Source organism: Microchirus variegatus, assembly GCF_963457635.1.
Source record: "Microchirus variegatus genome assembly, chromosome: 15".
NCBI classification, from domain to species: domain Eukaryota; kingdom Metazoa; phylum Chordata; class Actinopteri; order Pleuronectiformes; family Soleidae; genus Microchirus; species Microchirus variegatus.
This window is the reverse complement of record NC_139816.1, coordinates 3093373-3119434: the sequence shown is the minus strand read 5'-3', so window position 1 is coordinate 3119434 and position 26062 is coordinate 3093373. Positions and strand designations below refer to the sequence as shown.

The 26062-nt window shown below is 39.4% G+C and overlaps 2 protein-coding genes across 3 annotated transcripts in view; both read right to left on the bottom strand.

Moving 5' to 3' along the window:
- The window catches only part of map3k15 (mitogen-activated protein kinase kinase kinase 15), a 32690-nt gene extending 20771 nt beyond the window's left edge, over positions 1-11919 (bottom strand). Inside the window, exons 1-10 of one of the 2 annotated variants that reach the window (XM_083901629.1) lie at positions 11406-11919; positions 9696-9835; positions 5553-5579; positions 4928-5005; positions 3167-3360; positions 2914-3082; positions 2696-2802; positions 871-1041; positions 661-773; positions 413-572 (exon numbers count right to left, since the gene is read on the bottom strand). In XM_083901629.1, coding sequence (XP_083757755.1) covers positions 413-572; positions 661-773; positions 871-1041; positions 2696-2802; positions 2914-3082; positions 3167-3360; positions 4928-5005; positions 5553-5579; positions 9696-9835; positions 11406-11718 — 1472 coding nt within the window. In that variant the 5' untranslated portion in view covers positions 11719-11919. Of the gene's footprint in view, positions 1-412; positions 573-660; positions 774-870; positions 1042-2695; positions 2803-2913; positions 3083-3166; positions 3361-4927; positions 5006-5552; positions 5580-9695; positions 9836-11405 lie in introns of those variants that run through there. The other variant, XM_083901628.1, reaches the window with a different exon arrangement.
- Positions 11920-18027: 6108 nt separating this feature from the next.
- sh3kbp1 (SH3-domain kinase binding protein 1) overlaps positions 18028-26062 on the bottom strand; it is a gene marked incomplete at its 5' end in the record, with an annotated part of 37511 nt that continues 29476 nt past the window's right edge. Inside the window, 9 exons of the mRNA XM_083901469.1 lie at positions 18028-20071; positions 21027-21090; positions 21183-21394; positions 21640-21771; positions 22621-22727; positions 22855-22925; positions 23017-23155; positions 25331-25402; positions 25513-25564. Of these exons, the coding sequence (XP_083757595.1) occupies positions 20033-20071; positions 21027-21090; positions 21183-21394; positions 21640-21771; positions 22621-22727; positions 22855-22925; positions 23017-23155; positions 25331-25402; positions 25513-25564 (888 nt within the window). The 3' untranslated portion in view covers positions 18028-20032. The remainder of the gene's footprint in view (positions 20072-21026; positions 21091-21182; positions 21395-21639; positions 21772-22620; positions 22728-22854; positions 22926-23016; positions 23156-25330; positions 25403-25512; positions 25565-26062) is intronic.

Sequence of the window (26062 nt, the reverse complement as noted above, 5' to 3'; positions counted from 1 at the left end):
CGGGGAACATAGGACTCGGGGAACATAGGACCCGGGGAACATAGGACCCGGGGAACATAGGACCCGGGAAACATAGGTACGGTCCCGCAAAAAACTAGCAAATCTGCTAACTAACAAAAAGTCAAAACTACATAAGAACTAAAACTAATGAAAAACTATTCTAGCCTTGACCCCAAGTGAGTTCGAAAAGGAGAAGAAGAAGTAATTTAATGGGTAGTTTGATGCAAATGAGTAAAGAGCTTAGCCTGTTAGCGTGTAACGCAGCTAGCACATGAGCATGTGTAACGCGAGGCGAAAAACTATCTTTGCGTCGCGAGAAACCTTCTTCATTCTCTGGATGGAATATCCCTGAACAGTTAAGACTGTCAGTTATTAAAAAAACGGTAAAGAATGTGTGCGCTCATGTGTTCACCAGAGCGGCGGCTTCAGTTTGAAGAGCTTCTCGGCAGCCTGAGTAGCTTTGGGGATGTCGCTCGCGAGCATGCTAACGGTGAAGAACTGCCCCACGTCCCAGTAGTTGTTCATTTTTTCCATGGAGCCTTTGCGGCCCAGCAGACTGTTTAACCTCACACCTGAGATCAGGAAACGGAGTGAAAAAGTGAAGGTTAGTTTCTGTTTTTTTGTTTCTTGTTTTGATTTTCACGTTCAGGATCCTCTCACCTATTTTCCTCAGTTCAATTGAGCTCTCAAACTGTTGACCAGCAACTATGAGCAGAACGGCCAGGTTAATACCAGAGTAGAGAGTGGGCTGCAGCTCAAAGCCCTTCCTGTACCTGAAGAAGGAGGAAGAAGAGCACATAATAAATAAATACACAGTGATTTAAAAAAAAAAAAATTCATTAAAGAAGCATTTATTTCACGTGTGCGTACCATTGTATAGCGTTGTCTCTGTTTTTAGTGTCTTTGCAGTCCGAGTCCAGAAAGATGTCCTTGTAAATACGTCCACAGAGGCAGAACATGTCCGGTGCCGGATGCTCACACGACTGTAGCACCTGTAGCATCACTCCGAGCGCCTGTTCCCTGTCACCGGGACTGTTTCTCCTGCACTCATGTACAGGTATACAGGTGGTGAATTATTGACCGGGGTTCATTCCGCAAATATTATGCTCATTATGCTAAGCAAAAAATAAAATAAAATCTCCCAGTACAAACTTATAGCAGAGCAAAGATGTTATTATTTAGGTATACCATGAATCTAATAATGTAAATTAGTATTATATTGATCAAAAATATAGGTAATTTCACACCCTTCCCCTTAGATGTTTTAAGGCCTTTATAGCTAGCTAAGTAAACACGTTATACATAAATATATGTAGATACCTGCTAGCTCATCTTAGCTAGTAGATAGCTAACTGCTTCTGTTTTAGCAGTTTGCAAGTAGCAGAAACTATGATGTTTTATACGTCAAAACATGGTATTAATTTAGATAACTACTGGGTGTTGTTGTGTGTAAATGTAATGTATGTATCTGTTTGATAAAACCCTATCTTTGAATCCAGCTGTTGTTATTGACAGGGTCATTCAGCAAATTATTATGCTTCAGCTAAGCTAAAACTAGCAAAAAAATAAAAAAATAAAACCTCCCAGTACAAACTTATAGCAGAGCACAGATGTTATTATTTAGGTATATCATGAATCTAATAATGTAAATTAGTATTTATATTGATCAAAAGTAAAAAATATATGTCATTTCACACCCTTCACCTTAGATGTTTTAAGGCCTTTATAGCTAGCTAAGTAAATACGTTATACGTAAATAAATATGTTACTTTTTAGTAACTAAACTTAATTCTTCTTTGACCAAAGAGATTATTTAATTTAATAAATAGTGTTTTGATTTTTTTTGTGTTTTTTTAATCTGGTAAGCTAGCAGATACCTGCTAGCTCATCTTAGCTGGTAGATCCTAGCTAACTGCTTCTGTTTTAGCAGTTTGCAAGTAGCTAAAGTTCTGCAATTCTCACAGAAACTATGAAGTTTTATATGTTAAAACGTGGTCTTAATTTAGATAACTACTGGGTGTTTTTGTGTAAATGTAAGGTGTGTATCTGTTTAATAAAACCCTATCTTTGAATCCAGCTGTTGTTATTGACTGGGGTCCTTCAGCAAATATTATGCTTATTATGCTAAGCAAAAACTAGCAACAAAATAATAAAATAAAATCTCCCAGTTCAAACTTTTAACAGAGCAAAGATGTAATTATTTGGGTTTATCATGAATCTAATAATGTATATTAGTAATAATATTGATCAAAAAATGGTTGAATTGTTTTGTTAATAACGTGACATTAAAAATATATGTAATTTCACACCCTTCACCTTTGATGGTTTGAGGCCTTTATAGCTAGCCAAGTAAATACATTATACGTTAATAAATACGTAACTTTTTAGGACCGAACTGAATTCAGTGACCAAATAGATTATTTACATTAATAAATTAATGAATAGTGTTTTGATGTTTTGTTTTTTTTAATTTGGTTAACTAGCAGTTACCTGCTAGTTCATCTTAGCTAGTAGATCCTAGCTAACTGCTTCTGTTTTAGAAGTTGGCAAATGGCTAAAGTTCTGCAATTCTCACAGAAACTATGATGTTTTATATGCCAAAACATGGTCTTAATTTAGATAACTACTGGGTGTTTTTGTGTGTAAATGTAATCTGTTTAATAAAACCCTATCTTTGAATCCAGCTGCTGTTTACCTGTTGAGAGCAAAGGCGTAGTGAAACTGGATCATGGGTTGCGTTGCCAGGTCACAGGTCGGCAACATTTCCAGCGTCTGCACCAGCTTCACCATCGCGTCGTAATCCTGGTGTCACGTAGAGGCAAATATGTCATGTATGTTCTCTTATTTTTATTGTTTAAAAAACACACACACACACACACACACACACACTGACCTATAACACTGTGTTTGTACCTGTATGTCTCTGTAGGAAAACAGCAGGTTCATGACGATGTCCTGAGTGAGGACCTCCGTGTTGTCGATGCGGAGTTTGATGCGGGAAAGCTCCTTCGCCAGTTCCTCCCCTTGATATTTCTCGCGGGCTTTCCTGATGTCGTTCAGCAGGGTGTCTTTGAAGGAAGCGCTGCGACGTGATCGTAAAGCAGACAATCAGACAAAGAAAGAGGGGGGAAAAAAGCTTTTTGCTGTCGTCTTGTCGATCTCTTACCAGGACGTGACGTGGATGTCCTTGAGCAGGCTGGTGAAGCGGTCGTTCAGGGGAACGCACAGCGGCCCCAGCAGGTTGTCCCAGCTGGGCTGCATGTACTCGCTAGCTCTGCGCTGGGCGTCGCTCTCGCAGCACATGTACTCGTGGTTGGGAGTCACTATGTAGGGGATGAAGTAGTAGTTACCACTGGACGCCTGCAGGGGGAGAGGTTCGTTCAGTTTGAAAAGGAAAGCTAAGTTTAGTCACAGCAGCAAAGAATAGTCTGAATTTGTCAGTATGTTAAAAGTCCAGTTAGCAAAACCAACGTTAGCAGAAGTTTAGCTAGGCCCAACTCCATCTCGCCTCATGTAAACAAACACGATTGACAAAAGAAGAAGAAGAAGAGTTCTTCAATGTTTTCGGTTTCCTCTTGTACAGGAAAATGTACCAGAACATTATTTTTGCACCCCTGATATACGACTTTAAGGGTTGTTAGCTTTAAGTGTTGGCTAGTTTTGACTCTTCAGGGTGCTACAGCCCACAATTGCGGACATTGTTAAAGCCTGACCCCTAAATGTTACACATATTTAGCTTAAACCCGCATTTCAAAACAAAAATAAAATCCACATTAAGCTAACGTCAAAAAATGTCATAAGTCCAGTTAGCAAAACCAACGTTAGCAGAAGTTTAGCTAGGCCCAACCCCATCTCGCCTCATGTAAACAAACACGATTGACAAAAGAAGAAGAAGAAGAAGAGTTCTTCAATGTTTTCGGTTTCCTCTTGTACAGGAAAATGTACCAGAACATTATTTTTGCACCTCTGATATAAGACTTTAAGGGTTGTTAGCTTTAAGTGTTGGCTAGTTTTGACTCTTCAGGGTGCTACAGCCCACAATTGTGGACACTGTTAAAGCCTGACCCCTAAATATTACACATATTTAGCTTAAAGCCGCATTTCAAAACAAAAATAAAGTCCACATTAACCTAAAGTCAAAAAATTTCATAAGTCCAGTTAGCAAAACCAACGCTAGTAGAAGTTTAGCTAGGCCCAACTCCCTCTCGCCTCATGTAAACAAACATGATTTACAAAAGAAGAAGAAGAAGAAGAGTTCTTCAATGTTTTTCGGTTTCCTCTTGTACAGGAAAATGTACCAGAACATTATTTTTGCACCCCTGATATATGTAGACTTTAAGGTTGTTAACTTTAAGTGTTGGCTAGTTTTGACCCTTCAGGATGCTACATCATGGCGGCCCACAATGGCAGACATTGTTAAAGCCTGACATGCAAAAACCTCCCTAAATGTTACACATATTTGGCTTTAAACAGCATTTCAAAACAAAAATAAAGTCCACATTAAGCTAACGTGCTGGTGTAAAGTGACGCAGATTGCTAGTTTGGTTTATGCACTGATAAGATAATCAGAGAGCAAATGTGGGTCAAGTTCGAAGGCCGATGTTTCTGTTAATAAAACACACACGACAGTATCAGCTAACGTGAACATGACAACTGTTTATTATAAATGATATGTGGACTGGTTTAACGGTCTTATCTAAAATGATATGTTTTATATTTTCACTTCTAAATCTAAATTAAGATATCATTATCAAAACATTAGCTGAAGAGTGTCATAATTTAATAATTAGGCGTATTATGGTGTTATTCACACATCAATCCCACGAGGGCATTATCACTTGGCTGTTGTTGTTATTATTATTATTGTTATTATTATTAGTCTATCACAGAAAACTCCCAGCATGCTTTGGTGCAGCATGGTACCTACTTTGTTGCGCAGTCCAGAGCCTCTGTATTCTGGAGGCAACTGAACCCAAGGAAAACCTAGCATAGACGCACGAGTGGCCTACTCCACACACAACAATTAAGAAACAATAAAAGACAATTTCATATAATTTGCTAATTTGTTTTGAATGAGCAAACTTAAATTGAGTCTCACTAATTCAACCTAAGCTTATATAATAGTTACATGAAGGGATGTTCGTGTAGTGTGCTAACTTTAAAAGTTAAAATCAGCAGCACATAACTTGCTAACTTCAGCTTGAATTAACAAATTAACAACAAAGTTGCCAACCATGTAATCTAAGACAATGGAACTTGATAACAATTGTTAGAATGAAAAATGAATTTGAGTGTTACCAATACAAGCTAAAGTTAGCGAGTTATGTAACTTCTTGCTATCAACGTCGGCACTTGCTAGCAAGTATTTGCTATCAATTCAAACTAGTTAAGATATTTCACGTCACCTTGCTAACTTTAGCTTGAACGAACAACAACACCAACAACAAGCAACACGTGTCACAAATGTTGTTCCACTTATAGCTCAAGTGTCAGTGTGTTGACATAAATCACAACACAACACAAACACAAACACACACACACACATAGAAACTTGCCGTGTTTTTCTGCGCCACCATGTCCTGTAAAGAGATACAGGAAAAACATGCATGTTAGTGTGGATTCAGACTGTGTGTGTGCGTGTGTGTGTGTGTGTGTGTGTGTGTGTGTGTGTGTGTGTGTGTGTGTGTATTTGTACTTGCGGCATACTGAGGACCAGTGAGGGTTTTTAACCAACAAAGTGAGGACATTTTTACGGAGTGAGGACATTTTGGTCGGTCCTCCCTTTGTTTTCATTTAAATCACTTCCTTAGGTTGCTATAACATGCTATACTCTGTCAAAAAAAAAAAACTCAAATTTTTGACGACATAGTATATAGTATGACTTTTTTTGTCAAATTTTGGACCAAACATTTTGCATCAAATTCTTTTTCGAATTTTGGACCAAACATTTTGGGGTTTTTCAAATTTTGGACCAAAAATGTTGCGTCAAATTTTTAATAAAATTTTGGGTCAAACATTTTGGGTCAAATTTTTTTTTTCAAATTTTGGACCAAAAATTTTGCATCCATTTTTTTCAAATTTTGGACCAAAAATTTTGGGTCAAATTTTTTTTCACATTTTGGATGACAGTATAGTATGACGTTTTTGTCAAATTTTGGGTCAAATTTTTTTTTCAAATTTTGGACCAAACATTTTGTGTCAAAAAAAAAAAAACTCAAATTTTTGACGACATAGTATATAGTAATTTTTTTTTGTCAAATTTTGGACCAAACATTTTGCATCAAATTTTTTTTCGAATTTTGGACCAAACATTTTGGGGTTTTTCAAATTTTGGACCAAAAATGTTGCGTCAAATTTTTAATAAAATTTTGGGTCAAACATTTTGGGTCAAATTTTTTTTTTCAAATTTTGGACCAAAAATTTTGCATCCATTTTTTTCAAATTTTGGACCAAAAAGTTTGGGTCAAATTTTTTTTCACATTTTGGATGACAGTATAGTATGACGTTTTTGTCAAATTTTGGGTCAATTTTTTTTTTCAAATTTTGGACCAAACATTTTGTGTCAAATTTTAGTAGATGTCATTCATGAAGTAGATATTTGTAATTGTGTTGATTTATAAAGTGGAAATGCTGGTCCTCACTTTGTCACTTCTTTTACCCGGTCCTCAGTATGCAGCAAGTACAAGAATGGGTGTGTGTGTGTGTGTGTGTGTGTGTGTACTCTTAAATTACACTGTCACAACTCCATGAAACAGCTGTTTCCTCACTGGCAGCTCAGTGCTGGACTCCATGTGCTGCCACTTCAGTCTGTAAATAACTCCAGGGACGACGACATTGTTTTAAGGAGGCGCGAAGACAGGATTCACGCCAACACTGACGACACAAATACTGTCTTTGTGGGGACATTTTGACCTTATGAGGACATTTTGTCTGGCTCGATGAGCTTTTTTGCGATTAAGACTTATTTTAACAGGGTGGAAAAACTCCCCTGTCAATGTACTGGCAAACAATACCGTTTACCAAGTGCAGGGGGAGCCCAAGAGCAAATCCTACTTTATGTTAGGTTTAGTGATGGGCACGTTAACGCATGACACGTTTCCATGACGACTGACCGGAAAAAGACGCGATTGACGTCGTGTTTACGTGAATCCCAATTGTAAAAATGCGTCTCTTAAGTAACGCTAAACTTTAAAAACAGAGGCACACATACGCAGTATACAGGTACACTGGTTAATGGCGCTAAAGAAGCTAATGCAGCTAATGGCGCTGATCCCGACTCCAACTCCGGTGCCGCGGCACGTAAACATGACTTCACGCACGTCTTTTCCCTAGTAAGTCGTCATGGAAACGCGTCATGCGCTAATGTGCGTTAACTTTAACGCCGTTAACCCCCAGCACTAGTTAGGTTTGGTCCAAGGGTCCTTAGCTGGGACAGTTTGACCTTATGAGGACATTTTGTCTGGCTCGATGGGTTTTTTTGACGATTAAGACTTAGAATTTCAACCTTCAAATAATGTCTCTGAGATTATTTCAACAGGGTGAAAAACTCCCCTGTCAAAGTACTGGCAAACAATACCGTTTACCAACTGCAGGGGGAGCCCAAGAGCAAATACAACTTTGTGTAAGGTTTAGTGTTGGGCACGTTAGCACGTCAATGGCGGTTAAGGGCGTCAACGTTGACTAAACTTTAAAAACAGAGGCACACATTAGCACACACGTACGCTGGTTATTTGTCAACTGCAGGCGTGCTAATGTCGCTAAAGGAGCTAATGCAGCTAATGCGCTGACTGCGACTCCGGTGATGTCATGTTAACGTGACTCCTGATTGTTAAAATTAATCTCTAAAGTAACGCTAAACTTTGAAAACAGAGGCAAACATAAGTACACAGGTAAGCTAGTTATTTGTAGCGCTGCACGACTCTAGGCGCACTAATGGCGCTAAAGGAGCTAATGCAGCTAATGGCACTGACTCCGACTCCGGTGCCCCGGCACGTTAACATGACTTCACGCACGTCTTTTTTCTGGTCAGTCGTCATGGAAACGCGTCATGCGCTAATGTGCGTTAACTTTAACGCCGTTAACCCCCAGCACTAGTTAGGTTTGGTCCAAGGGTCCTTAGCTGGGACAGTTTGACCTTATGAGGACATTTTGTCTGGCTCGATGGGGTTTTTTTGACGCTTAAGACTTAGAATTTCAACCTTCAAACTCCGAGATTATTTCAACAATACCGTTTACCAACTGCAGGGGGAGCCCAAGAGCAAATCCTACTATAAGTCAGGTTTCGTGCTGGGCACATTAGCGCATGGCACGTTTCCATGACGACTGACCGGAAAAAGACGCCATGTTTACGTGACTCCCGATTGTTAAAATGAGTCTCTAAAGTAACGCTAAACTTTAAAAACAGAGGCACACATACGCAGTACACAGGTACGCTAGTGATTTGTATCTCTGCTCTTCTATAGGCGCGCTAATGTCGCTAAAGGAGCTAATGCAGCTAATGGTGCCGACTGCGACTCCGGTGACGTCATTTTTACGTGACTCGCGATTGTTAAAATGAGTCTCTAAAGTAACGCTAAACTTTATAAACAGAGGCACACATACGCAGGACACAGGTACGCTAGTTAATTGTAGCGCTGCTCGACTGTAGGCGCGCTAAAGGAGCTAACGCAGCTAACGGCGCGGACTGGTAAACGGTGCCTGGACTCCGGTGCCGCGGCAGGTAAACGTGAACGTCCCGCACGTCTTTTTCCGGTCAGTCGTCATGGAAACGCGTCATGCGTTAGCTTTGACGCCGTTAACGCCCTTTAACGTGCCCAGCACTAGCTAGGTTTGGTCCAAGGGTCCTTTCGTTGGGAGAGTTTGACCTTATGAGGACATTCTGTCTGGCTCGATGAGCTTTTTTGACGATTAAGAACTTAGGGTTGCAATCTTTTTTAAAAAAAAGCTAAGCTACATGGAGCCATTAGCAGAGGGGCTTAAGACTTAGAATTTCAACCTTCAAACTCCGAGATTATTTCAACAATACCATTTACCAACTGTAGGGGGAGCCCAAGAGCAAATCCTACTATAAGTCAGGTTTAGTGCTGGGCACGTTGACGGCGTCAGCGTTAACGCACATTAGCGCATGACGCGTTTCCATGGCGACTGACCGGAAAAAGACGCCATGTTTACGTGACTCCCGAATGTTAAAATGAGTCTCTAAAGTAGCGCTAAACTTTATAAACAGAGGCACACGTACGCAGTACACAGGTACGCTAGTTAATTGTAGCGCTGCTCGACTGTAGGCGCGCTAAAGGAGCTTACGCAGCTAACGGCGCTAACTGGTAAACGGTGACTGGACTCTGGTGCTGCGGCAGGTAAACGTGAACGTCCCGTACGTCTTTTTCCGGTCAGTCGTCATGGAAATGCGTCATGCGTTAGCTTTGACGCCGTTAACGCCCTTTAACGTGCCCAGCACCAGCTAGGTTTGGTCCAAGGGTCCTTCGTTGGGAGAGTTTGACCTTATGAGGACATTCTGTCTGGCCCGATGAGCTTTTTTGACGATTAAGAACTTAGGGTTGTAATCTTTTTTTAAAAAAGCTAAGCTACATGGAGCCATTAGCAGAGGGGCTGAAGAGCCACATGCGGCTCTGGAGCCACAGGTTGCAAACCCCTGGACTTTGTGTGTATATGTGTGTGTGTGTGTGTGTGCGTACCTTCAAGGACTGTGCGGTGTCGGGGTCGGTGTCGTGGTACAGGATGACATTATTAGCCATGTCAAAACTTTCCCTCACGCCCAGGTGGTAAAACAAGGACGGCTGACGAAACACGTCGCTCATGTCCACGACTGCGATGTCTGCGAGGAAAGAAAACAATAATAATACATTATGTGTTAATATGTGAGCACACAGAGGGGAATGTGATCATAAAAAAACATGGAAGTCACATGCAAGTCCACAATTGAGGAAGTTTGGAGACCATCTCCAAAAAAAAAATAAGGAACTTAGAAGATGAAAAGAATGTAGAAATTGTAAGAAAATCAAATTTCATTGGGAAATATTTTCTTTTTTCTGTTTCTGGTTTCATAATCTACAACTAGAACCATTTATAAGTGAATTATTACTTATTATTTTCCTGTATAGAGCATAAAATGTGTAAAATATATCTTTCTAGAATGATATAATATACTGTTTTTATACACGTGCACACTCATCATCATCATCATCGTCATCGTCAGCGTTTTTTTTTCCTGCAGTGTTTCGACAGCGTTTTCACTTCCCTAAGTTTGCTTGTGATTTCATTTTAGTTTTAGCTTTTTCACACATTTTCAGGAAATCTTTGTTTCTTCTAACGGGCAAAACTGTAAAAAAAATATACTTTATTTATTCAGTATCAAGCGTTGCTCTATAGCAGTGGTCTCCAATTGGTGGCCCGTGGACCCAAAACTGGACCGACCAACATCAGTATCAGGGCCCCGCAGACGATTGAACAAAGAGCTTTTATTGTGAAAGAATCGGATTCTGTAGACGTGACAGTGATGCTAAACTAAATAAATAAAACATAAAAACACTGCTGTTGTCATGGGAGACGTGTTGATATTATGGTCTGTATGTATTTATACAGAGCTTTTCTGGTCTTGGTGTTTAGCTGCTTTACGCTACAGTTAATATTACAAATTTTAACCACTTTAACGTTCCTTTTTAATGATTTTAATAATTTTAAAATAATGATTTTAAATTGCATTATTTTTTTTTTGCGTGATTTTAAGTTGTTTAATTGTTGATCTTAAATTGTGTTTAACAATAATTGTGTTAAACAATTTATATTGTTTTAATTTCATAATAGTTTTTTTTAATTTATTGTGTTTAAATTTCTGCTTGATTTTAAATTGTTTGCTGTTTAAAATGGTTTTAATTTCTATAATTGTTTCCCTTAATTTTTACTTAAATTTGGCCTAAAGGTCAAATTTTTCCCTAAACATTTTTGATACACTGTAAAAAAAAAAAAAAAAAAAGTTGAGAAAACAAAAAGTTTCAAGGCAACTTACGGCAATCGATTTTTGAGTCACCTCAAATTTTTGTTTTAATTTCATAATTTTCTAAATTTCAAAATCTTTTTGCTCAAGGGCACAAGGAGCAGAGGCAGGAATTCAATCCTTGCTCCTCACTCTTTTTTTTTTTTTACTTTCACTTTCATTTCTACAACTTAAGAAAATGACTTTGGATTCTTAAATAGAGTAAATGTCACAGACTTTAAGGCTTTTACTACAGTAATATTACATAAAAGTGTGACTTCAACTTCTACCAAAGTCACTTTCTGGTCACATACTTTTACTGCAGTATCACCTTTAAGGTACTTTATATACGACTTAAAGCATGATGTTTACTGTTTTTTTTGTAGTTTAAAGTCGGGATGAGGTCACGCACCTGCGTCGTAGAAGCTGTCCAGCACCGACGTCTCTCCAAAGTCCAGTCTCCCGAAGGTGACGGTGGTGAGCAGCGCGCTCTCGGAGTCGCAGGCCCGCTGTAGACACTGCAGAGCTCCGGACTCGGGGCTGCTCGCCATCACCGACATCAGCCCGTCGTTCAGCACGTACACGACCCGCAGGGAGCGCTGCTTGAACGGGGGGCTCGGGCTGGACACGTCGCCCCTGTCGCGCTCCCGCTCCAGGACCGCGCTCACGCCGCCGCAGTGCTCCGCTCCCATGTCCGTGACCTGCGCGCTTTGCCCGGTCTCCATGGCGTGGAGACGTGCGGCAGGGGGGGGGGAGGGAGGGAAGTCAAGACTGTGCGCTTCCTCCTTCTCCCGTGCACTCTTTTTATTCTGTCACTTCTCACTCTTTGCGCACCTGAGGAGCGCGTCTCCGAGTCTGTGCCTCCGCGTCCTCGCCTCATTAACCAACATTACGCGCCGATTATCTCGCACCAGGAAGCCCCGCTTTTCCCCCAGACTGGATCCGACTAGATCCCGGACAGAGGGGAGGAGAGGGCAGGGGAGAATCAGAGGCATCCGCCGGTGTTTTTAATCTCGTTAATTGCGGATCCTCAGTCAAGGTTCTCCTGACCACAGCCCTGTGACTGTGGAGGTCTAAATATAAAAGTGTGTCCTTTACGCACGGACAGGACGTAGCAGCAGCCAAGTTATTCTCAGTTACCGTCAACAGCGAATAGACTGTGAGCGCAGTGGAGACTCAATGAGCCATGAACTCACTGTCCACTCTGTTGTTGTTGTTGTCAATGAAGTTTTATTTATGTTGTTTTCACACTCAAAAATGTGTCAAAATGATTATAAATAATGATTTTAAATTGAACAACATCGATAAATGTCGGATAATTTTAGAAGCGAGTGGATTTTAAGGTCTTTATGTGCAGGGAAAGTGTCCTCCTGCAGTTCAAAGATGATATTTTCTGGACCTAAATTATCATAAGTTGTTGCTCATGTATTTCCATGAGGTCAAACCTGCACTGTAAAAAAAAAAAAGGGCAAAATTTCAAAGCAAGTTACTGCAATTTTTGAGTTTACAGCCCAACAAAAGATTGCAAGTTTTTCAAAAAGTTCCATCAACTAATATTATTTTGTAAGACAGACTTGTAAGTTAGTTGTGCCAACTCAAAATTCAAAATTTTATTTTTTAATACATTTTTTTACGTTATCTGAACAAGATGAGTTAGCCAACCTGTTTGAAAAGAGAATTTTGTTAATCAACAGAATAATATTAGTTGATGGAACTTTTTTAAAACTTTGAGGTGACTCAAAAATTGATTGTCGTAAGTTTCCTTGAAATTTTTAGTTTTCTAAACTTTTTCTTTTTACAGTGTATAAAAAATGTTTAGGGAAAAATTGGACCTTTAGGCCAAATTTAAGCAAGATTAAGGGAGGTCAGAGAGGAATGAGTTCTGCCAACTCAAAATTCTCTGTCATTGGCTAACCAATCTTGATCAGATAATGTAAAAAAAAAATGTTATTAAAAATATAAACTTTTGAATTTTGAGATGGTATAACTCTAACTTACAAGTTTGTCTAACAAAATATTTCTTGTTAATTTCCTAAACTTTTTCTTTTTTACAGTGTAGTTTTAACCATACGACCTGTTTATTTGTGTTGTTTTAATATTTTCTGCAGTATTTTTATTGTTTTATTGTTTGTTCTTAGGTCACACGCTTGTATGTTTTATTTATTTATCTCTGATGTTCAGCACTTTGTTTCAGCTGATGTTGTTTTTAAAAGTGCTTTACACTGTAAAAAAAGAAAAGTTTACAGCCCAAGCATCAAGTTGCCTTGAAATTTGGAGAGAAAGTTCTCGAAAGGTTCCCAGAAAGTTCCCGTATGAACCTTTAGAGAACGTTCTCAATAGGTTGTATCAAAGTGGTAGATAAGTAACATTAGCGGAACGTTCTGGGAACCTTTAGAGAACATTCTCTAAAGGTTCCCAGAACGTTTCTGCGTGAAGGTTGTAGAAAAGTAATGTTATGGGAACGTTCTGGGAAGCATTACGAGAACGTTCTCTAAAGGTTGTAACAAAAGTGGTCAACCAGAACGTTCTCTAAAGGTTGTATAAACGTGGTAGAAAAGTAACGTTAGCGGAACGTTCTGTGAACCTTTAGAGAACGTTCTCTAAAGGTTGTATAAACGTGGTACAAAAGTAACTTTAGCAGAAAGTTCTGGGAACCTTTAGATACCGTTCTCTAAAGATTGCCAGAATGTTCCCATATGAATGTTGTACAAAAGTAATGTTATGGGAACCTTTAGAGAACGTTCTCAATAAGTTGTATCAACGTGGTAGATAAGTAACATTAGCGGAACGTTCTGGGAACCTTTAGAGAATGTTCTCTAAAGGTTGTATAAACGTGGTACAAAAGTAACTTTAGCGGAAAGTTCTAGGAACCTTTAGATAACATTCTGGGAACCTTTAGATACCGTTCTCTAAAGATTGCCAGAATGTTCCCATATGAATGTTGTACAAAAGTAGTGTTATGGGAACCTTTAGAGAACGTTCTTAATAGGTTGTATCAACGTGGTAGATAAGTAACATTAGCGGAACGTTCTGGGAACCTTTAGAGAACATTCTCTAAAGGTTCCCAGAATATTTCTGCGTGAAGGTTGGAGAAAAGTAATGTTATGGGAACGTTCTGGGAAGCATTACGAGAACGTTCTCTAAAGGTTGTAACAAAAGTGGTCAACCAGAACGTTCTCTAAAGGTTGTATGAACGTGGTAGAAAAGTAACGTTAGCGGAACGTTCTGTGAACCTTTAGAGAACGTTCTCTAAAGGTTGTATAAACGTGGTACAAAAGTAACTTTAGCAGAAAGTTCTGGGAACCTTTAGATACCGTTCTCTAAAGATTGCCAGAATGTTCCCATATGAATGTTGTACAAAAGTAATGTTATGGGAACCTTTAGAGAACGTTCTCAATAAGTTGTATCAACGTGGTAGATAAGTAACATTAGCGGAACGTTCTGGGAACCTTTAGAGAATGTTCTCTAAAGGTTGTATAAACGTGGTACAAAAGTAACTTTAGCGGAAAGTTCTAGGAACCTTTAGATAACATTCTGGGAACCTTTAGATACCGTTCTCTAAAGATTGCCAGAATGTTCCCATATGAATGTTGTACAAAAGTAGTGTTATGGGAACCTTTAGAGAACGTTCTTAATAGGTTGTATCAACGTGGTAGATAAGTAACATTAGCGGAACGTTCTGGGAACCTTTAAGATAACGTTCTCTAAAGGTTCCCAGAACGTTTCTGCATGAAGGTTGGAGAAAAGTAATGTTATGGGAACGTTCTGGGAAGCATTACGAGAACGTTCTCTAAAGGTTGGAACAAAAGTGGTCAACCAGAACGTTCTCTAAAGGTTGTATCAACGTGGTAGAAAAGTAACGTTAGCGGAACGTTCTGTGAACCTTTAGAGAACGTTCTCTAAAGGTTGTATAAACGTGGTACAAAAGTAACTTTAGCAGAAAGTTCTGGGAACCTTTAGATACCGTTCTCTAAAGATTGCCAGAATGTTCCCATATGAATGTTGTACAAAAGTAATGTTATGGGAACCTTTAGAGAACGTTCTCAATAAGTTGTATCAACGTGGTAGATAAGTAACATTAGCGGAACGTTCTGGGAACCTTTAGAGAATGTTCTCTAAAGGTTGTATAAACGTGGTACAAAAGTAACTTTAGCGGAAAGTTCTAGGAACCTTTAGATAACATTCTGGGAACCTTTAGATACCGTTCTCTAAAGATTGCCAGAATGTTCTCATATGAATGTTGTACAAAAGTAGTGTTATGGGAACCTTTAGAGAACGTTCTTAATAGGTTGTATCAACGTGGTAGATAAGTAACATTAGCGGAACGTTCTGGGAACCTTTAAGATAACGTTCTCTAAAGGTTCCCAGAACGTTTCTGCATGAAGGTTGGAGAAAAGTAATGTTATGGGAACGTTCTGGGAAGCATTACGAGAACGTTCTCTAAAGGTTGTAACAAAAGTGGTCAACCAGAACGTTCTCTAAAGGTTGTATGAACGTGGTAGAAAAGTAACGTTAGCGGAACGTTCTGGTAACCTTTAGACAACTTTCTGTAAAGGTTGTGACAAAGTCACATGAGGGGAACGTTAGGAAAACTTTCCACATCGACCTCAGGAGAACTGAGGGGAGGAACCTTCAGGGAACGTTCCCAGAACATACTGGGAACCAAAAATGTGTTAGCATTAGCGTAAATAACTGCTTTAAAATCACACGTATTTGGGCTTTTTCTCTCCCTGAGCGTCGGTTCACAGACGCTGCCATCTTGTGTTGACGTTTATGTTTACGTGTCAACACTCACATCTGAATGTAGAGTAAAAAAACAAACAAACATATAAAATAAGAGTGTGCACACGTACAGTACATAATTGCATCTTTATTACACTGAATTATAAAAGTATATATATATTTTTATCACTATCTTGGACCAAGTCGAGAAAACAACTCGTAGCCTCGGTCGTCGCGCTTTTCTCGTTGTCGTACGACAGAAAGAAAGAAAGAGAGAGAGAGAGAGAAATTAAAGAAATAAAGGTTTGGAGTGGAGCAGGAAGGCCACAGTGACGAGTTGCCATGGACTCTGTGCACATACGTGTACAAAAGGGATGCACATACATGTCAGCACACACACACACACACACACACACACACACGGTTTCATCTTCCTCTACCTGTGAGGACTTTTTCACTTTAACCCTTAATTTCTTTAGGGATTAACTTCAGATTTTAAGCCGCTGCTGAAAGAGCCGGGTGTTTCTATGAGGCTGCGATAGAAAAAGTGCAAAAGCAAAAAATAATGTTTTTGGTCCAATGTTTTTCTTCAATGTTTATGTAGTGAAGTCTAAAAACAAAAAGGCCTGACTGCTGCTGCTGCTGTTGTTGTTGTTTTATATTAGAATTTACAACGGAATATGGAAATGTTTTTTGTTTACCCTTGTTCCCCGAGTTGTGCTATTTAGCATACAGACATTAGAGTGCTATGATCTTATTCGACTGTGAAATTCCCCAAAAAAAGCCAGGAAGTCAGAATTCTGAGATTAAAGTCAGGAAGTCTGAATTCTGAGATTAAAGTCAGAAAGTCGTAATTCTGAGATTAAAGTCAGAAAGTCGTAATTCTGAGATTAAAGTCAGACTTCTGAGATTAAACTCAGAAAGTCAGAATTCTGAGATTAAAGGCAGAAAGTTGGAATTCTGAGAAAGAAATCTGAATTTGGAGATTAGTTGGAATTCTGAGAAAGAAATCTGAATTTGGAGATTAAAGACAGAAAGTCGGAATTCTAAGATTAAAGTCAGAAAGTCGGAATTCTGAGATTGAAGTCAGAAAGTCATAATTCTGAGATTAAAGTCAGACTTCTGAGATTAAACTCAGAAAGTCAGAATTCTGAGATTAAAGGCAGAAAGTTGGAATTCTGAGAAAGAAATCTGAATTTGGAGATTAAAGTCAGAAAGTCAGAATTCTGAGATTAAAGGCAGAAAGTTGGAATTCTGAGAAAGAAATCTGAATTTGGAGATTAAAGTCAGAAAGTCGGATTTCTGAGATTAAAGTCAGAAAGTCAGAATTCTGAGATTAAAGTCAGAAAGTCGGAATTAGGGATTAACTTCAGATTTTAAGCCGCGGCTGAAAGAGCCGGGTGTTTCTATGAGGCTGCGATAGAAAAAGTGCAAAAGCAAAAAATAATGTTTTTGGTCCAATGTTTTTCTTCAATGTTTATGTAGTGAAGTCTAAAAACAAAAAGGCCTGACTGCTGCTGTTGTTGTTGTTGTTGTTTTATATTAGAATTTACAACGGAATATGGAAATGTATTGAATCAATGTATGGAACCAAAACTTCACATTTTTATACAAGTAACTTGTGAGGAAAATATAGATTTTTTTTTTGTTTACCCTTGTTCCCCGAGTTGTGCTATTTAGCATAGACATTAGAGTGCTATGATCTTCTTATTCGTCTGTGTGAAATTCCCCCCCAAAAAGCCAGGAAGTATCAGGAAGAATTCTGAGATTAAAGTCAGGAAGTCGAAATTCTGAGATTAAAGTCAGGAAGGCAGAATTCTGAGAAAAAAAGTCGGAATTCTGAGATTAAAGTCAGAAAGTCGGAATTCTGAGAAAGAAATCTGAATTTGGAGATTAAAGTCAGAAAGTCGGAATTTTGAGATTAAAGTCAGAGAGTCGGAATTCTGAGATTAAAGTCAGAAAGTCGGAATTCTGAGATTAAAGTGAGAAAGTTGGAATTCTGAGAAAGAAATCTGAATTTGGAGATTAAAGACAGAAAGTCGGAATTCTGAGATTAAAGTCAGAAAGTTGGAATTCTGAGATTGAAGTCAGAAAGTCGGAATTCTGAGATTAAAGTCAGACTTCTGAGATTAAAGTCAGAAAGTTGGAATTCTGAGATTAAAGTCAGAAAGTCAGAATTCTGAGATTAAAGTCAGAAAGTTGGAATTCTGAGATCAAAGTCAGAAAGTCAGAATTCTGAGATTAAAGTCAGAAAGTTGGAATTCTGAGATTAAAGTCAGAAAGTTGGAATTCTGAGAAAGAAATCTGAATTTGGAGATTAAAGTCATAAAGTCGGATTTCTGAGAATAAAGTCAGAAAGTCGGAATTCTGAGATTAAAGTCAGAAAGTCGGAATTATGCAAAAATAATGTTTTTGGTCCAATGTTTTTCTTCAATGTTTATGTAGTGAAGTCTAAAACAAAAAGGCCTGACTGCTGCTGCTGCTGTTGTTGTTTTATATTAGAATTTACAACGGAATATGGAAATGTATTGAATCAATGTATGGAACCAAAACTTCAAATTGTTATACAAGTTTCACTGCGTGAAATTCCCCAAAAAAAGCCAGGAAGTCAGAATTCTGAGATTAAAGTCAGGAAGTTGGAATGCTGAGATTAAAGTCAGGAAGTCGGAATTCTGAGAAAGAAGGTCGGAATTCTGAGAAAGAAAGTCGGAATTCTGAGATTAAAGTCAGAAAGTCGAAACTCTGAGATTAAAGTCAGACTTCTGAGATTAAAGTCAGAAAGTCAGAATTCTGAGAAAGAAATCTGAATTTGGAGATTAAAGTCAGAAAGTTGGAATTCTGAGAAAGAAATCTGAATTTGGAGATTAAAGCCAGAAAGTCGGATTTCTGAGATTAAATTTACAACGGAATATGTAAATGAATGTATGTAACTAAAATTTCAAATTGTCATACAAGTAACTTGTGAGGAAAATATAGATTTTTTTTGTTTACCCTTGATCCCCGAGTTGTGCTGTTTAGCATACAGACATAAGAGTGCTATAATCTTTTTCGACCGTGTGAAATTCCCAAAAAATGTCCAAAACGTTCATTAAAGTAGCACCCGCAGTATCAATACTCGTCACGTCGGTTAAGTTTGAATAATTACTCCTGTGCTTGGAACACGCAAAAATATACGCACTGTCCAAATGCATTGTGGGTCCACTTAGCTTGCACTTAATGCCCGCGTTAGCCAAACAAAATGTTTTTCCGCACAGGCGCTACTAACCAATCACATCACATCATGCTTACTGCATACGTTTCGCGACGCGGTCCAAATGCTTACGTTTTTTATCTCGGACAACAGTGGCGGACATCGCATTAGCAAGATTAGCAACACATGCTACTTAGTAGGCCATGCCAGACACTGCTCTGCTAACTTCTGAAGTGTAAGGCCCGCCCACCATCAAGTGTTGAAGCGTCACATATCGCGGACCCTGGTATACTCACGCGTCAGGGTCCTGTAGTACCCTACTTCACCATCGGGTGGCAGTAGAAGTCTGGACACAGGGAATGGGATGGGAGGAAGGGAACAATGCACGATGGGTCCGCGCGAAGTATACCAGGGCCTTAAGAAAAATAAGTGAGTTTAAATGCAAGCGCTATCAGTTGCTAATGCTTCAAAATCACCTGCCCGCAGTGTGCCATAGAAGCATCGTAGTCTACGAAATGTTATCCGAATGCTAACGATGTGCCGCAGAGTTTGGGCTTTGATCGGAAGCCCGATTCCAAACATTAAATCCAGCTTTTTGAAGTAAAATGACCTCACAATACGCAAACCGACCTCAGACAGAGCAGGTCTACAGCCCACGGTCCCCACATGGATGGAAAACAAACACACACACAGAACCACGCACACTTAAGAGGCAAAGGCCACAGAGTGGACACACACACAGCACAGAGGTTTTTCTGAACCAACCGGGCTACGGAGTTAAGAGTTCCCCCAATTTTTTTGTTGTAAGTACCAGTGAGGTCGCCACGGCAACTGCAGCTCCACGTCATCGTCCCACAACAGTCGCACAAACACACAGCAACAAGCCACGCGCGGTCGGTCGGTCGGTCGGTCGGTGCCGGCGACACAGAAAGCTCCGACAAGTTAGCGGTAAACTGAACAGAGAAAATCAAAGTGGTGAACACAGGATAAGGCGGCGTCAGAGGAGAAGGTGGCTGATTCCGTGGTGCTGATGGTGAGCGACGATCGTTTGGCACAAACTCAAGTCTTTGACTAAAAGAGTCTCAATGTTTTCGTGTGTCGTCGCACGACGTGGTAAACAAATGTCTTCATTTCAACAGGTTCTTCTTTATGTGCTCCACTTCCATCTGGAAGGGAAATGACACACAAACGAGCAAAAAAAAATAAAAAATGTAAACATTTCTGTGGAATCTGATGCTTCAGGAGAAGAGCCACATGTAAAAAAATGTTTTTAAATGAAGTTCAAATAGAATAGCACGAATTCTGAGAGTTAAGTCAGAAAGTCGGAATTCTGAGATTAAAGTCAGACATTCGGAATTCTGAGAGTTAAGTCAGAAAGTTGGAATTCTGAGATTAAAGTCAGACATGCAGAATTCTGAGACTCAAGTCAGACATTCGGAATTCTGAAATGAAAGTCAGAAAGTTGGAATTCTGAGATCAAAGTCAGAAAGTTGGAATTCTGAGAGTTAAGTCAGAAAGACAGAATTCTGAGATTGAAGTCAGACATCCAGAATTCTGAGACTCAAGTCAGACATTCGGAATTCTGAGATTAAAGTCAGAAAGTTGGAATTCCGAGATCAAAGTCAGAAAGTTGGAATTCTGAGATTAAAGTCAGGAAGTCTGAATTCTGAGAAAGAAATTTAAATTCTGAGATTAAAGGCAGGAAGTCGGAATTCTGAGATTAAAGCCAGAAAGTTGGAATTCTGAGATTAATACCAGAAAGTCGGAATTTTCAGATTAAAGTCAGGAAGTTGGAATTCTGAGATTAAAGCCAGGAAGTCAGAATTCTGAGATTTAAGTCAGGAAGTTGGAATTCTGAGATTTAAGTCAGAAAATCGGAATCCTGAGAAAAATCTGAATTTGGAGATTAAAGTCAGAAAGTCGGAATTCTGAGATTAAAGTCAGAATTCTAAGGTTAAAGTCAGAAAGTCGGAATTCTGAGATTAAAGTCAGAATTCTGAGATTAAAGTCAGAAAGTCAGAATTCTGAGATTAAAGTCAGAACGTGGGAATTTCTTCTGAATTTGGAGATTAGAGTCAGAAAGTCGGAATTCTGAGAAAGAAAGTAAATGGGAATTCTGACCTGTAAACTAAGACGAATCCTCTTCTCTTCGTCCAGTGCACTGGACAGCTGCTTCATCTCCTGCCTGAAACACACACACACACAAACACACGTTAGCATCGCGGTTACATTAACGTGGAAAACATGGATGACTCTCGCTGAGCCGATCCCGTTCACCTGTGCTGGCTCTTGAGAAGTTCTACGGAGGTCCTCAGCTCTCTCAGCTGGTTCCTGAGTTCCTCCACCGTGGGCGGGGTCAGAGGCGAGTGCCTGAGCTCGGGGGAGGGGCTCAGACCCGAGGAGGAAGACGGGGAGGCGGGGCGATGGGCGGAGTTTGGCGGGGTCAGGACAGAGGGTCTGGCGGGCAGTGGTGCTTTACCGTCATGTGCCTATCAAAGAAAACAAGAAAAAACAACGCAGATTAGTGATGTTTCTGGTAGTTTTAGCTGTTCTGATTTAAATCATAAAAAGCTATATATATATATCTTGTTAATCATCCTTTATAACAATATTGATTATGTGTGACTTTGACAGCTGTTCACAGACTAAAGATTGCCAACTAAAACACTCTGGCGCCCTCTGTTGGCCAAAAGCAGACAACGCAGTAGGACAGTGGTGAAGGTGGTGGACGTACAGAGACGGCGGGAACTCCTTTCCTCAGGGAAACGTCCACAGATCTGGTGGAGATCGACTCAGGCTCCTCCTTCACTCTGTCCTTCCTCTCCTCCACCACAGGGGGCGCCTGGTCAATGCTGGACAGAGAGGACTGGAGGAGGAGGACAGACACAGAGACACATTATATATATATATACATATATATATATACATATACACAATACACATTTTATTTCTTTATATACATGTATGTATATATATGTACATATATGTATACACGTATATATATATATTTACATATACATATATTTCTGCGCATATACATATATACACACACATAACACATACACATAAATATATATACACATATATATGTGTGTGTATGTTTGTATATATGTATATATATATATATACACACACACATATACGTATATATATACATATATTTCTATATATATTTTATTTCCTTATATACACGTATATATATGTACATAAATATGTATATACACGTGTATATATATATATTTACATATATATATTTCTACATATATACGTATATACATATATACACACACACATATACATAAATATATATACACATATATGCATACATACACGTATACATATATACACACACACGTATATTCATATATTTTATTTCTTTATGTACATGTATATATATGTACATAATATATGTATATACACGTTATATATATATATATATTTCTACATATATACGTATATACATATATATACACACACACATACACATATACATAAATATATATACACATATATACATACATGTATACATATATATACACACACATATTTCAATATGTATTTTATATATTTATTCATATATATTTACACGTGTATATATATGTACATATATATCTATACATGTGTATATATATTTTTTTTTTACATATATACACACACATAGACACATATATACATACATACAAGTATACATAGATATATATAATTTTCGACTCACAGGTGTGATGATCTGTGAACGAGGTCGTCGGTCGGTGACTCGCGGTCGCGACGCCGTCGGGTGACTCAGCTTCTCCGTCGACAACACCACGGCGTCCAGGTCCATATCTGCACACACACACGCACGCACACACACACGTCACCACAACAACAACAACAACAACAACAACGTCTCAGCAGGCACCGCAGCCCTCGTCTCATTGGTCGACGCTCCTGTCCGTCAAATGACACTCACCGGGGTCATGTGACCTGTCAGGGGCAGAGTCTGGTGTCGAAGCTCTGCCCTCAGACCTGGGGCTTTCACACCTGAGCAGGTAAACCACACGACAACGTTAACGTCCACACGCTGTGGTGTGAATGAGTGTGTGCGTGTGTGTGTGTGTGCGTGTGTACTGACGATAGAGAGGGCGGTCGCTCAGGACGCCGCGGGGGTTGGGAGGAGGAAGAGGCGGAGCTTGTCTTTGGGGGGAGGGGCTTCTTGGGAAGGTGAGCCGGGAGGGAGGGCTTAGGGATGTCGCCAACCTTCACTTCTTCACCTGGACGACGACGACGACGACGCACACGTTAACACACAAACATACGAGACGTGAAATAACCGAAGAGAAAAAAGCCACAATAAACGACGACGTTAAATAAACGTAAACACAAATCAACACACAAACAAGAGATCGGTGATGAAGACAAACACAAATGTTAACAGACAAACGCAAGGCGAAGAAGATGGTTGGTCGTGAGAACAGGAAGGGGAGGAGTTAGGGAGAAGATGTTTGATTTTTTTTTAGGTGATTTTTCAGGCTTTAGTAAGAAAAACATGAAGCTAAAGTGTGATTTGCTCAAAAAGGAGTGAAAACGAAGCCATTTTTCCTTCACGTATCTTTAAATAAAACATTAATAACCAGTGACACTGTGGATTTTTGTGGATTTTAAAACTTTTAACACACACTTTTTCCTTATGGGTCTATTTTTTACGAAACCTTTTTCTTCCAGTTCCTTATTTTTCTTCTTCTTCCTCTTTATTTATTCCCCTTGCTTATCTTAAATGCTGGATATCCACTGGAAAATAACGCAAAAATATAAAATGCTAAAAATAATAAGAAGCAACTGCTGCTTTTTTTTTTGTATTTTTCCTGATTGATAAGAAGAGAATCAGAGTAACAGTAGAAACGGCGCCTGCCTCTACAAGACGACACCGCAGTGCCCACTGCTTCCTGTTCCACTCAGACTTCTTCAAATCAAACCTTTTTGCTCTTTCACTTCACAAAAGAGAGGAAATTATTTCGCAAGTGTAAAATCAGCCTCGTCCCGGTTCATCAGATTTAACATATATCCTTTTCAAAATAAGGAATAACACATGCAGATATAGCCTGATCGGGAGTTAGCATCGGCTAGCAAATGATAGAAGAATCACATACACAAAATAAGGGGAAATTATGAAATAAATACTATTACAGTAGGGTTTTGGGAGCCAGTCTGAGCTAAACGCTTAGCATGCTAACATTAGCTAAAGAGTACGTTACTGAGAACTTTAGCGTTAAACAAACTCAAATTCTTTTTCACCTGATGGTGGCGCTAGAGGACAAATCGGCAACTTAGTCTCAATCGTATTTTGGTCAAGGCTAAAATGGTGGACCGGCCGAAACGGTTGTCCCTGCAGTAGGCTAACGCTGCTAGCATCGCAAAAGAAATGAAAAATAAAAGTCTCAAACTCGCGGCCCTTGAATCAATTTCATGAAATTCATGTTATTTCTGTATTTTTTCATCCTAACATTGTGAAGTACAAATGGTTTCATGTCAACAGAGACACTTTTTGAAATTCTGTGAAATATCAATCATGACAAATGTTTTTAAATTGCAGACTCAATGGTTTGTGGCCCCCAAAACATTTGAGTTTGAGTCACGACAAGAATGCCGGACTGTCCCCCGCGTAGGCTAACTAGCTGCTAGCATTGCAAATACTAACAAAACTCGTTGACATATGTTTGACGGAAACTGATCATATTTAAGAAAAATCTCTTTTCAAATCAGAATTTAGTCATGACTAAACACTGTTAGCATTGCAAATAAATCTTCTTTCAAATCATAATTTAGTTATGACTAAAGTGGTGAACTGTCGCTGGAGTAGGCTAACGATGCTAGCATTGCAAGAAATTAAAACAGAACTAGCTGACGGATTTTTGCGGAAACTGATCAAATTTAACAAAAAACTCTTTTCAAATCAGAATTTAGTCACAACTAAAGTGGTGAACTGTCGCTGGAGTAGGCTAACGATGATAGCATTGCAAGAAATTTAAAAAAAAAAAAAAACTAGCTGAAGGATTTTGACAAAAGTTGGTCATTTAACAATCATTTGATTATGAGACGACTGGATTAGGCTATTTGTCGGGGGAGTTAGTCCCCTACAGAGGGGAATGTTATGGTGCGTTCCATTTGTAGTCGGAACTCGGAATTTCCGATTTTATCGGAACTCCATCCTGAAATCAAATTTCGAGCTACCTCACCGAGATAGGACTACAAGAAGGCGAGATACGACTGGAAACGCGATGAACTTTCCGAGTTTCCGATGCAAACGGAACGCAGCACAAACGTGCAGCGACAGACAGGAAGTTAGCCAAAAAAACGAAGACATCTCAGTATTAATATTGACGTGTTGGTTAGTGATCGGTCCATTTGCCAGTTAAAACAAATCAGAAGTGGGTTTTTTTGGGCTGTACCTCGATCCTGGTCTCTCAGCGGCAGGTGTTCGGGACGCTCAGGGGGAACCTTCTTGAGCTCCGACTTTTTCTCTACAGGTCAAGAGTTTTTGTTTTGTTTTGTTTTGTCTCTCGGGACGTTTCAAATAGAACAAATAGAGCAGAATAAAGAAGAAGAAGACGTAGAAAAGTTCAGGATTTACCTGTGACGTGTTTGGCTGACGGTGCGCTGGGAGGAGGCGGTTTCTTTGGTCTCTGGAATCACACAGAAAAAATAAAATAAAAACCCTTGAATAATCTCACGCGTCTTCGTGACTTCACGTTGCGTCCATTAAGCCCAATTTATACTCCTGCGTAAAGTGCTCTGCGTAGGCTACGCAGAGTCCTCTGCGTCGACGCAGAACCTGTTGTAGAGTCTCTGCGTCGTCTCCGGCTGCACGGAATATTTTTTTAAGTGTCCGTCACTCCGTCAAGGGACAACGGAGACGGCAAGAGCTGCGATTGGTCCTCAGGACAGGCCGAGATAACACTGCTCTGTGCCGGCTCACAGTGAGCACCGAGCGTCCACAGAGGGCGGAGCTTAACACCGCCGACTTCGTCGCTGCCGAACTATAAATACGTCATATCTTAACACACACAGCACATGTTTAGACTCTAAATGGCCAATTTCTCGCCTCAAATTATCTTAAAACTGAGTTCCGGGACACAGAAAAGTGACAAACGGCCACTGTTTCAACAACAACAGTCTTTCTC